The sequence below is a fragment of the Salmo salar genome, chromosome ssa17 (genome assembly GCF_905237065.1).
Source record: "Salmo salar chromosome ssa17, Ssal_v3.1, whole genome shotgun sequence".
NCBI classification, from domain to species: domain Eukaryota; kingdom Metazoa; phylum Chordata; class Actinopteri; order Salmoniformes; family Salmonidae; genus Salmo; species Salmo salar.
This window is the reverse complement of record NC_059458.1, coordinates 58,799,305-58,811,260: the sequence shown is the minus strand read 5'-3', so window position 1 is coordinate 58,811,260 and position 11,956 is coordinate 58,799,305. Positions and strand designations below refer to the sequence as shown.

Below are 11,956 nucleotides of genomic sequence, written 5' to 3'. Positions count from 1 at the left end.
CTCCAAATATTATGTAGTGTCATGCCAATGTCCTATTCGGACACTTTCTGGTGCAGATTAATATTTATTTTATGCAAATCATTAAAACAATTTGGCAACAACTATATCACCCTAAATTTTCTAGTGAAATGTTTTTCATTCGGGCAACACAGGATATGGTGCAGGAAAATACAAAGTAGAGAAGTGCTGGGTTTCAAAATAATGGGCTGCACACTCAATAGGCTCTTTAATCTCTCTTGGACAGTTTGCATTAAACAGGAAGTGACAAACTTTCGCAACAATTTTACTTCTGGGTAACAGAGATAGGCTATGTGCCTGCCTTAGTGGCACGTAGACTTGCCCTGAGCATGGCTATAGCCTGCAGTCACAAAGGACCATTTGAGTTTATATCATTAACATACTTAAGATACCAGTGAAAGGATTTGTCCAGTGAATAGAGAGAGAATAATGGTATTGTGCCATTTGGATCTGATTATTTCTAAATTCTTCTGGCTCCAAGTGCAAGGTGCATATTTCAGAGTGGGGGAGATACAAAAAGAGTGCATCTATTTGTATGTGGGCCCATCAACCTCTCCACACACACACACACACACACACAACTCTTCATAGCCTAATCTACTTCTTCACCCATCTGTTTCTCTCCTGAATCAGGCCAGGTCAGAGCCTGACCCAGACCCCAATCACCCACACTAGGGAATCTAGGGAATACCTCCCCCTGACAAGACTGTGACCCAGTCTGGGTGCCAGGGGAGAGACCCCCCCCACCACCACAATCTCAATTTTGCTTTACCCAAACATATTTGTATTTCTATCACAGGAGGTTGGTGGCACCTTAATTGGGGAGAACAGGTTCGTGGTAATGGCTGGAGCAGAATGATATCAAATACATGGTTTCCATGTGTTTGATGCTATTCCATTCGGTTCCAGCCATTACCATGAGCAGCCTCCACTGGTTTCTATGTATCTAACCTTTATTTCTTGAGGTTAGTCATAAAATCTGAGTAGAGTGTCCATGTCAATTTAATTCCCCTTCTATGAATTAGCTCATTTCTGTGTACTACTCGATCGGACTAAATTTGTTCTGCTTTAATCCTCCACAGAGATTAGTCATTATGACAGTCCTAACTCCCCTATGAACCCTGTCTGTTTTACATAAGATCTGAATGAGGCTACTGGGGGAGGGGGGGGGGGCTGTGTTTCTTTCATAACTGCCCCAGTACCCCCTCACCATGCCAGGCTATGTAAAGATGGAAAGCTGACGGTCTGGTCCTCTGAGAGCCTTTTACGTCAGACAGATTAGAAAGAAACTGGGCTTCCTAGACTACGCTCTGCCCTAGAAGAGTGAGAGATTAAAACCAAAGATTTTAAACAAAAGGAACATTTATTTTCAGGTTTTGCTTGTTCATATCAGGACACAGAGACCAAGACAGTAGTTCATTAGCTCACATACAGGATTTTTCTGCTGGCAAAACAAACTACAGGTAAATACAGACACATTTTGCTGCTGTTGAGAGTAAAATGGTTTAGCTACTTAGAAACAGAAAGAGCTACTGGTGATTACCAATGTGTGTGTGTGTGTGTGTGTGTGTGTGTGTGTGTGTGTGTGTGTGTGTGTGTGTGTGTGTGTGTGTGTGTGTGTCAGAGCATTTCTTCTGCTCCTGTGGGTATGAATGAGGCGGGTCTTAACGGTTCAGGTGGGATGGACTGCGTATGTGTCTCACATCTGCTCTCCCAGGTCCAACACTCTGAACTTATCCTGGTTATAGAAACAGGCTTTTACCACCCGACCACCAAAAAACCTCCCGTTCAGATCCACCACAGCTAGAGAGAAGACAGGAAACAAACATTATTACTGTGCAAACATTATTTATCAACATTACGGACTTGACTTTGTCAGCCTTAGGCCAGACAGGTTTGCAATATCACTGCTGATGTATCATTGAGTGAAGGCTAGTGAGGAATTGGGTCGTTTTGTTCGTTTGGACCGTGAACAAACACTGTCATCCTAACACGGTCTATGGGATGGTGCTCCTGTTTGATAGTCTACAGCGTTTTCATCATCATCATCATCATCCGTAATTCATTCTTATCAAAGCTCTAAAAACCAAAACGTTGTGGCTATCAGAGGCTTGGGTATTTCTTGGTATTCAAACAATGGAAAACCCAGCCGTGACATCACCCAAGTTCCCTTCTCCTTCCCAAGAACGTCACAGATAAACAAACAGTCCTGGAGGCAGTTCAAAAACACATCCAGTCTACAGTAGTGAGATGGACACTGTGTGAGAGTTCCTTATCAACGTTAGGCACATGACCTCATGGGGTGTGTGTGTGTGTGTGTGTGTGTGTGTGTGTTTGAGCAGTGATGACAAGTATCTATTCATCCTAACACCAATGCCAGGACATTCCCAGTAAAAACTGGCACTTGTGTGGACAAAGATGGATACATGTGCAGAGCTGTGGTGTATTGGTAAGATTCCCTGGCATAAGTCACATGTGTCTCCTCACCGGATGCCGGGGTTCAAGCCCAGCGCCCACCTTTCCCACGGTTTCTCTACCACTTGCCTGTCTCCCCCTTTGAATTCCTTACGGTCTAAAGTCAAAACACCTGGAAAAAATTGTAACAATGTGTGTGTGACCCTGCCTCTCAGAATGACCTTCTTGACCCTAATCAGTCAGGTTTCAAGACTGGGCATTCAACTGAGACTCCTCTTCTCTGTGTCACAGAGGCTCTCCGCACTGCTAAAGCTAACTCTCTCTCCTCTGCTCTCATCCTTCTAGACCTATCTGCTGCCTTTGATACCGTGAACCATCAGATCCTCCTCTCCACCCTCTCCGAGCTGGGCATCTCCGGCGCGGCCCACGCTTGGATTGCGTCCTACCTGACAGGTCGCTCCTACCAGGTGGCGTGGCGAGAATCTGTCTCCGCACCACGTGCTCTCACCACTGGTGTCCCCCTGTTCTAGGCCCACTCCTATTCTCGCTATACACCAAGTCACTTGGCTCTGTCATATCCTCACATGGTCTCTCATATCATTGCTATGCAGATGACACACAATTAATCTTCTCCTTTCCCCCTTCTGACAACCAGGTGGCGAATCGCATCTCTGCATGTCTGGCAGACATATCAGTGTGGATGACGGATCACCACCTCAAGCTGAACCTCGGCAAGACGGAGCTGCTCTTCCTCCCGGGGAAGGACTGCCCGTTCCATGATCTCGCCATCACGGTTGACAACTCCCTTGTGTCCTCCTCCCAGAGTGCTAAGAGCCTCGGCGTGACCCTGGACAACACCCTGTCGTTCTCCACTAACATCAAGGCGGTGACCCGATCCTGTAGGTTCATGCTCTACAACATTCGCAGAGTACGACCCTGCCTCACACAGGAAGCGGCGCAGGTCCTAATCCAGGCACTTGTCATCTCCCGTCTGGATTACTGCAACTCGTTGTTGGCGGGGCTCCCTGCCTGTGCCATTAAACCCCTACAACTCATCCAGAACGCCGCAGCCCGTCTGGTGTTCAACCTTCCCAAGTTCTCTCACGTCACCCCGCTCCTCCGCTCTCTCCACTGGCTTCCAGTCGAAGCTCGCATCCGCTACAAGACCATGGTGCTTGCCTACGGAGCTGTGAGGGGAACGGCACCTCCGTACCTTCAGGCTCTGATCAGGCCCTACACTCAAACAAGGGCACTCCGTTCATCCACCTCTGGCCTGCTCGCCTCCCTACCTCTGAGGAAGCACGGTTCCCGCTCAGCCCAGTCCAAACTGTTCGCTGCTCTGGCACCCCAATGGTGGAACAAGCTCCCTCACGACGCCAGGACAGCGGAGTCAATCACCACCTTCCGGAGACACCTGAAACCCCACCTCTTTAAGGAATACCTAGGATAGGATAAAGTAATCCTTCCAACCCCCCCCCCCCTTAAAAGATTTAGATGCACTATTGTAAAGTGGTTGTTCCACAGGATATTATAAGGTGAATGCACCAATTTGTAAGTCGCTCTGGATAAGAGCGTCTGCTAAATGACTTAAATGTAAATGTGTGTCCAGTATTAGTAGCATTCACTATTCTCTATAGAAATGAACTGGGTGAGTGTGTCCGGCCCAGTCTAGTGTGTATATATTATGCAGGCTGTGTTTCTGTTCCCTTAGAGGATGTGATGTAACGGCGTGCGTGGAGGGACAGGGGGTTGCTGGGACAGCTGTGATGTAACACCTGGGGGGGACAGTTTCACCTGCTTTCTGATCTGGGACAACCCATTTAAAACTGGCCCCTGCATTAGCCTTATTACAGACATAACAGTTAGAGACACACACACACACGTAACAGACACAGACACACGTAACAGTTATACAGACAAACAAGCACACACGTCTTACAGAAACCTCAAGGACACACACAAAGTAACCATATAAACACATAGAACACATTAGGTTGTACTGACCTTTGATGGCTGACTCGACTCTCTCAAACTCCAGAAATATCCTCACTGCTTCATCATCTGTCACCTGGGCAATCTGAGGAGAACATATAGTTTAATACACATACTAAACAGAGTGGTTTGAGCCCTGAATGCTGATTGGCTGACAGCCGTGGTATACCACAGGTATGAGAAAACAGATTTTTACTGTTCTAATTACGTTGGTAACCAGTTTATAACAGCAATAAGGCACCTCAGGGCTTTGTGGTATATGGCCAATATACCACGGCTAAGGGCTGTGTCTAAGCTCTAAGCGTTGCATCGTGCATAAGAACATCCCATATTCGTGGTATATTGGCCATATACCACACCTCTTCGGGCCTTACTGATTAATTAGTCAACACAATATGACTAAGCACTTAACCATACACACACAGACAGACTTATTCCTCTCACCTCAAAGATGACACACTTGATGACCTTGCCATATTTCTCACACTCTTCTTTGGTCTCCCCTTCCAAATCTTCATCTACCTCTCCTCTGCCCACCATGTTCTAAAACACACACACACACTTACTTTATTGGACCTATGCACATAAACAAACAAGAATTTACAATAAATACTCACGCACAGACAAAGACACACATAACACACACCCGTAGCAGCACGACTTTGGTGGGGCATTTGAGGATCTCTGTGAGGGGGTTGGCCTCTGACTTCTTGGAGGGGTCCGCTGATGGGAGAAAGAGAGCAGAACATGTCAACAATAGGTAAAACCACTGAATATATTGGTAAATGTAAACGGGAGGAGAGTCTGACTGTAGATTGGATCAGGATGTGGACCATAATGTGGACCACAACTGATGTTTTAACAAAGCTAGTTAATCAATCAGATGAGGGTTACAGGCACTAACCTAAAAACTCAATTAACACATATTTTTCATAATTTGAGGTTATCAACCATCATAATGTAGGCCCAAAATAAATGTGGTTACTAGTTCCATAATGAAACTTGACCCACATTGAGATGAGCAAACTGTATAACAAAAAAAATGGAGAATTTGCCTGTCAAAATGAGAAGGTTTGAGATGCGAATAGATGGAGAGAGCACAGACATGGGACAACAAGACACATGGGGCGAAACCAGACGTGATGCGTCAAGGTAGGGAGGAAGTGATGTGACAGTGCCAAACCTATTGAAGCCGAGCCCCAGCCTAAAGGCTCAGCTGCTGAGCCAGTAGCTGCTGCCGTCTGGCTACTGGATCCTGGTGCTTTAGAGAGGGACACAAACACACAAAACTAAAAACAAAAGAACACTAATACACACACAACTAAGATCACAAATGTTGAAGATTAAAATCATCAATGAATGAAAAATACCAATTAAAAACTGAATCTTGACTGAGGATGACCAAACACAGCTACAAATAATGTTACAATAGACAGTCTTGGAACTAGAAACCAAGACCATTTATTCTGGGCCTATGTAGTACATGATAAAAAATAAAAACATCTGGACAGGCTAATGTAACTAGAGGAGACAATGAAAACAAGCTTGTATCCATCTTATCTAGTAGAGAGAGATCATGAGTATTGGTGTTAAGAGAAAAGGGGGGGTGTAAAAAGGAGAGCGGGAGGGAGTAGACCGTGTGCATATATAATAAGAAAGAGATAGGTGAAATCTGAGAGAAAGACAGGAGAGCTGAGAGAGACAGGAATGAGTGAGAGAGCTGAGAGAAAGACAGGAGAGCTGAGAGAGACAGGAATGAGTGAGAGCTGAGAGAAAGACAGGAGAGCTGAGAGAGACAGGAATGAGTGAGAGAGCTGAGAGAAAGACAGGAGAGCTGAGAGAGACAGGAATGAGTGAGAGAGCTGAGAGAAAGACAGGAGAGCTGAGAGAGACAGGAATGAGTGAGAGCTGAGAGAAAGACAGGAGAGCTGAGAGAGACAGGAATGAGTGAGAGAGCTGAGAGAAAGACAGGAGAGCTGAGAGAGACAGGAATGAGTGAGAGAGCTGAGAGAAAGACAGGAGAGCTGAGAGAGACAGGAATGAGTGAGAGAGCTGAGAGAAAGACAGGAGAGCTGAGAGAGACAGGAATGAGTGAGAGAGCTGAGAGAAAGACAGGAGAGCTGAGAGAAACAGGAATGAGTGAGAGAGCTGAGAGAAAGACAGGAGAGCTGAGAGAGACAGGAATGAGTGAGAGAGCTGAGAGAAAGACAGGAGAGCTGAGAGAGACAGGAATGAGTGAGAGCTGAGAGAAAGACAGGAGAGCTGAGAGAGACAGGAATGAGTGAGAGAGCTGAGAGAAAGACAGGAGAGCTGAGAGAGACAGGAATGAGTGAGAGCTGAGAGAAAGACAGGAGAGCTGAGAGAGACAGGAATGAGTGAGAGAAAGACAGGAGAGCTGAGAGAAACAGGAATGAGTGAGAGAGCTGAGAGAAAGACAGGAGAGCTGAGAGAAACAGGAATGAGTGAGAGAGCTGAGAGAAAGACAGGAGAGCTGAGAGAAACAGGAATGAGTGAGAGAGCTGAGAGAAAGACAGGAGAGCTGAGAGAAACAGGAATGAGTGAGAGAGCTGAGAGAAAGACAGGAGAGCTGAGAGAAACAGGAATGAGTGAGAGAGCTGAGAGAAAGACAGGAGAGCTGAGAGAAACAGGAATGAGTGAGAGAGCTGAGAGAAAGACAGGAGAGCTGAGAGAAACAGGAATGAGTGAGAGAGCTGAGAGAAAGACAGGAGAGCTGAGAGAAACAGGAATGAGTGAGAGAGCTGAGAGAAAGACAGGAGAGCGAGACAGGGCAGTGAGACGGCAGAAAGTGAGATATGAAGCAGAGCGTTACTCTTCTCAGTGGCGTCTCCTATGATGATCTTGCCACCCCTCTTGCTGGTCTTCTCTACAGACAGGGCCGTGCTGAGACCCTGCTCGTGTTTGCCCAGGCCCTGACCCTCCCGGAAGCCATACTTCTGCATGATCTTATGGGCCACGGTCCCTCTGGGGAGACAGGGACACAACATCAGACAACACCACTGGACAGAACACTAAGCTGCTGTACTATACAGGTTGATGCCATTAGAGGGCCAGTGTTCAGGTGTGTTGTGTTTTGAGTTGGGCACATGAGACTACGTACAACTAACAGGACATTCTATCCCAGTGGGGGGGTATCAGACTCACCCCATGTTGGCCAGGAATGAGTTGGTGGGACCGCCAGGTGGCGAGCGGGGGCGGTCGGAGTCCTCGTACATGGGGGGAGGGATGGCTGCTTTAGAACCACGGGAGGGTCGCATGTCATCCTCATAGGAGTATGACGAGCCTGGAGGAGCGAGACAGTCAGTTAACACACTCACCTCATCCTGATGAATGTCATCCTAATGTTGAATAACACCTCTATCTACTGGACAAACTCCCCCACATCCCAAACAGACAGACACAAATCCCTCTGTGAGCCATAACTCACTGTCTCTACTATCCACGAGTGAGGAGGGTGGGGCGATGGCTGCTCCACCCATACCTAAAAGAGAGACATGGGTAAGAATCAAGGGATATAGTCTAACCACCACATACAGTCAGACACATTATCCTGAAGTAATCACAACATCATCCTAACATTAAGAACAAGTCCATCTGCCTAAATAATGGCTCATCTGCTTTGAAGGCTCAGTGAAACTAGAGGTAGTCTAACTCACTCCTTTTCCTCTTCTCCTTCTCATAGTCCTCCTCCTCCTCATCAGACTCTCCCTCTGCCGTGGGGAAGCGGGAGAATCCACTCGGAGCGCTGCTGCCCTCGTGTCGGTCCTTCCTCTTCCTGGACAGGAAGCACACAAGGTCAGAATGAAGGACAGAACATAGACTGAAATGTGGTCATCGTCAGGTCCATATTCCTACAGTGTGTAAACTTCTATAAACAATACGTCATCCTCAGTTTCCTTACAGTTTCCTGAAGGATATAACATTGTAACTTATGTCAACAATAACAGAATCCTGTTGAATGTTCTAGAAGTGTAGCTTTGGTGCTGTTCGGTAAGAGGTGGTCGTACTTCTCTCTGTCCTCTATCTCCTTCAGTCGTTCCTGCTCTCTCTGCCTCTGCCTCTCCTCACGGTGTCTCTTCACCACCTTCTCGTAGTCGTTGGGGAACATGGGGTCATACTCATCAGCCAGGGGTATTAGAGCGTCCCCCGAGGAGAACCCGCTGGGTGCTGTGTCCTGACACACACATCACATAAGTCACAGATAATTAACGCACATTTCACATAGGACACCCTGACAAATACTTGTGGCACAGAAACACACACAGCCCTCACCTTGAGTCCTGCTGCAATGTGTGGGGGTGTGTCTATTATCTGTCTGTCATCAGCGGAACCTCCTCTCTTTAAGTCAATGACTGGTGCCAAGACAGTACCCTGCTTCATCCGCTGACTCTGAGGGGAACACACACACACATATCATCCATATCTCTGGATGAGGGGAAAAGGTTCATAGATATGGCTAGGGATGCTTTGGTAAACATAGCTTTGAGTCATGCCTGAATCCAGCTTTCATCAACCTGCAGTGCCATTGGAACCCACCTTAGCCTGAGTCAGAGCTGCCTTCTTTACTTTCAGCTGTGATTGCAGTAGCTTAAAATTCTTGGACCAGCCCTCGGTCTTGGTGTCACTGGTCGCACTCCCGACGCCCATGTCGTCGTAAAGCGACATTGTTCTCAGAGTTTAAGTAACTTTTTCGGAGCAGGTTAGGAGAACTTACGCAATAAGTTAGAAGAATTTACTTAGTATGTTAGGAGAATTAACGTAGCAAGTTCGGACACTGAGCTTAAGGTTAGGAAAAGGGTTAGGGTTAGCGAATAGGCTCTCCTAACCTGCTACGAAAATAACTTTGTATGGAAGTGGCGTGAAAAGAGTGTGTCCCTTAAAGATACTCCTGGCAGTGGCAGGGTAAATAGACCTGTAAATAAAAGCAGCGTCAAGACAAAATAGGTAACTGACATAACTGGTATAATTTGTGGAACGTTCAAACGGGAACCTGTTCCAAAAACTTCGTAAATAACATTGCCAACAAACAACGCATACAAAGTTCCATAGCGGCCGAATAAGATACCGGGTAGAGAGAGGGTTATTTTATTAAGCTTTCACTCACTACGTTTATTTCTGAAAAATGTCTCTGGTAGCCCATGGACAAACATTAAGAATAAGCTGCGTGGTGAGTTGATGCCTATTCGGCAGCTAGTTAGCTAGGTGAATTGATCATGCTACTTTGTATGCGTTGTTTGTTGGCAACCTTGTATTTTACGAAGTTTTTGGGACAGATTCCTTTTGGAACGTTCCACAAATTATACCCACCCCTGACATAGCTAGCAAGCTAGAACTGTCGTTTGGATTGCAACTCCGCGACCACACATCACACTGAGCAGACCATTACGAAAGACAGTCCAGTAGGTTTATAAAAATAAACTCATTACATTGCATTTGTGAGGACGTAACCAGCTAGCTAACGCGTTACTTTTAGCCAACTAACGTTAGACAACAACTGTATCGGTCTTTTGTCGCGGAGGCACACTAACAATATTTCCCACAGATACAAACCCCTTTCCAAATAAGACTCAAATACTCACCTTATAAAATATAACTAGTAGACAAATAAATCGTTGTAATGCGCGAATACGTGCCTTTTCATTAGCACACATTAACACACACAGCTTGCTACACGGACTTTCAAATTGATACAATAAACGTCATCAAAAATGGTCAACTTCTTCTTTAAAATGATATTGGCGGATCGCAACCAACTGCAAGGTGCATACACTGCCACCTACTATACTGGAGTGTAGTAGTACTATACGACTATTCATCTATTTCTCTGTTCTAGCCCTGTGTTTCTGCCTACTGTTCTGGAGTGTGAATTAATTACACGTTGTGACACAAAATGGTAAAGGATAGGGAAAAGGCAAGAAAAATTGCCCTACCGACTATCCCTACAGTCATTAAAACCTCACCACTATTCCACTACTTGGCCCTATCTGATCCGACATCATGCAGGCCCGGCAGCCTGGGAGGACGGGACACTATTGTTCAACACACCTTGCACATTAATGAGCACAGGATTTCTGAACAGGCCTCGAAACCATGCCAGGACCATCAGAAGCTCCCGTCCTGACAGTAGGTCCACTTACTACAGGTATATCCACGTAAGCTCCATCAGTCCGCACTGTAGTTCTACCTATCTGTTTTAAGGCCTCTGCATATCATAACTGATCCTATATCTCTGAGCCTCTCTCTGTACCTGGCATCCACCAAATGCTGCACTGTGTTCTCCCCCACAATTACAGCACTTAACCTTCACATTGCTTCCACATTCACCGAGGGTGGCAGGTAGTCTAGTGGTTAGTGTTGGGCCAGTAACTGAAAGTTTGCTAGATCGAATCCCTGAGCTGACAAGGTAAACATCTGTCATTCTGCCCCTGAACAAGGCAGTTAACCCACTGTTACTAGGCTGTCATTGTAAATAGGAATTTGTTATTAACTGACTTGCCTGGTTAAATAAAAGTTAAATAGTTAAATAAATCAAAAACACGTTCCCTCCACACTTGGCTCATTTTTCTTTCCTTCACACTAAGCAGCTACATGACCCATGGGACAGATCCTCTTACATTGAATCTGTACTTTTCCTGGCAAGACTTTCTCAAACCTCAGCATCACTGATAAGCGTTCACTTCTTTGACCCTCTTTTCTGCTGATCAACCTTTTGGCCTCAATCACTCGGCCTCCCTTCACATTTTCTTTAATATCATCTGTGGACATAGATATTGGGACCCCTGTGATGACTCCCCTCAATCTAAGCACCAGGGACATGGCTTTTAATCTTCTTCCCATTAAATGTTTCCATTTTGAGAATCTTCTCTTGGTGAGCCTGGCTACCACACAATATTAATAACCTACCATTCCAATTAACCAAACTAATTTCACTTCACTTACCTCTTTCTCCACGCCATTAGTTAGTCGGATACCTAGAGTGTAAGTGAGGCCCTGTGGTCTCATCAAACACTATCTTGCCTCCACCTAGCGTTCGGATGACCACAACTGGAAAACAAAAATCCAAAATCCAAAACAAACTAAAATCAAACGACCACTAGATGGAACTAGATGACAACTTTTATACAAGCGTTGACCGTGTGCGGACCTCAAACGATATCAAATAGTCACATAGAACAATGAACCAGATATTTATCCGGATGTATAATTGTGAAGCATCCGGTTAGCGTTTCCGCTCACTACCAAATATGGTGATGCCAAGAAGGCCAGTGGCCGACAGTAGGAGAAGATGGAGCGAGATGGATTACGACATTATGCACATTTTATCACCGATTAAATATTTGATTTCAATATAGTGTTCTGTTCCCAAAACTATAATCTGTTACTAACAGAGTAGATTAAGTTTAGTAGATTTGACCCTTTGCCAAAGTCTAATAATGCCGTTGTTTAGGAGTGCAAGTGTAACCGATGTGAAATGGCTAGTTAGTTAGCGGTGGTGCGCGCTAATAGCGTTTCA

General features: G+C 45.7%; 1 protein-coding gene across 6 annotated transcripts; it reads right to left on the bottom strand.

Annotated features, from left to right (window-relative positions):
• Positions 1-1,362: 1,362 nt before the first annotated feature.
• LOC106576190 (splicing factor 45) lies at positions 1,363-11,404 on the bottom strand. 6 transcript variants are annotated; one of them, XR_006760137.1, is made up of 14 exons: positions 10,023-10,237; positions 8,980-9,355; positions 8,716-8,832; positions 8,451-8,617; positions 8,100-8,218; positions 7,871-7,924; positions 7,588-7,726; positions 7,256-7,407; positions 5,609-5,686; positions 5,072-5,148; positions 4,870-4,968; positions 4,438-4,510; positions 1,632-1,821; positions 1,363-1,585 (listed from the first exon to the last, which is right to left on the bottom strand). XR_006760137.1 is itself a non-coding variant. In XM_014153174.2 (13 exons), the coding sequence occupies exons 2-13, from the start codon at positions 9,106-9,108 to the stop codon at positions 1,718-1,720; spliced, it is 1,308 nt and encodes a 435-aa protein (XP_014008649.1). In that variant the 5' UTR covers positions 9,109-9,355; positions 11,383-11,404; the 3' UTR covers positions 1,363-1,717. The 6 variants fall into 6 exon arrangements, 3 of the variants coding, with proteins under 3 accessions (XP_014008649.1, XP_014008648.1, XP_014008650.1); XR_006760139.1 differs by having other exon boundaries at positions 1,363-1,597; positions 1,640-1,821; XR_006760138.1 differs by having other exon boundaries at positions 1,363-1,593; positions 1,640-1,821.
• Between the last annotated feature and the right edge of the window lie 552 nt (positions 11,405-11,956).

Excerpts from the sequence above, each read along its gene's own strand:
- LOC106576190 (XM_014153174.2), bottom strand. The coding sequence starts at position 9,108 with ATGTCGCTTTACGACGACATGGGCGTCGGGAGTGCGACCAGTGACACC. Across the intron at positions 8,618-8,715 it reads ACATTGCAGCAGGACTCAAG|GACACAGCACCCAGCGGGTT; the intron begins GTGAGGGCTGTG and ends TGTGTGTGTCAG. Across the intron at positions 1,822-4,437 it reads AGTCGAGTCAGCCATCAAAG|CTGTGGTGGATCTGAACGGG; the intron begins GTCAGTACAACC and ends TCTTCTCTCTAG.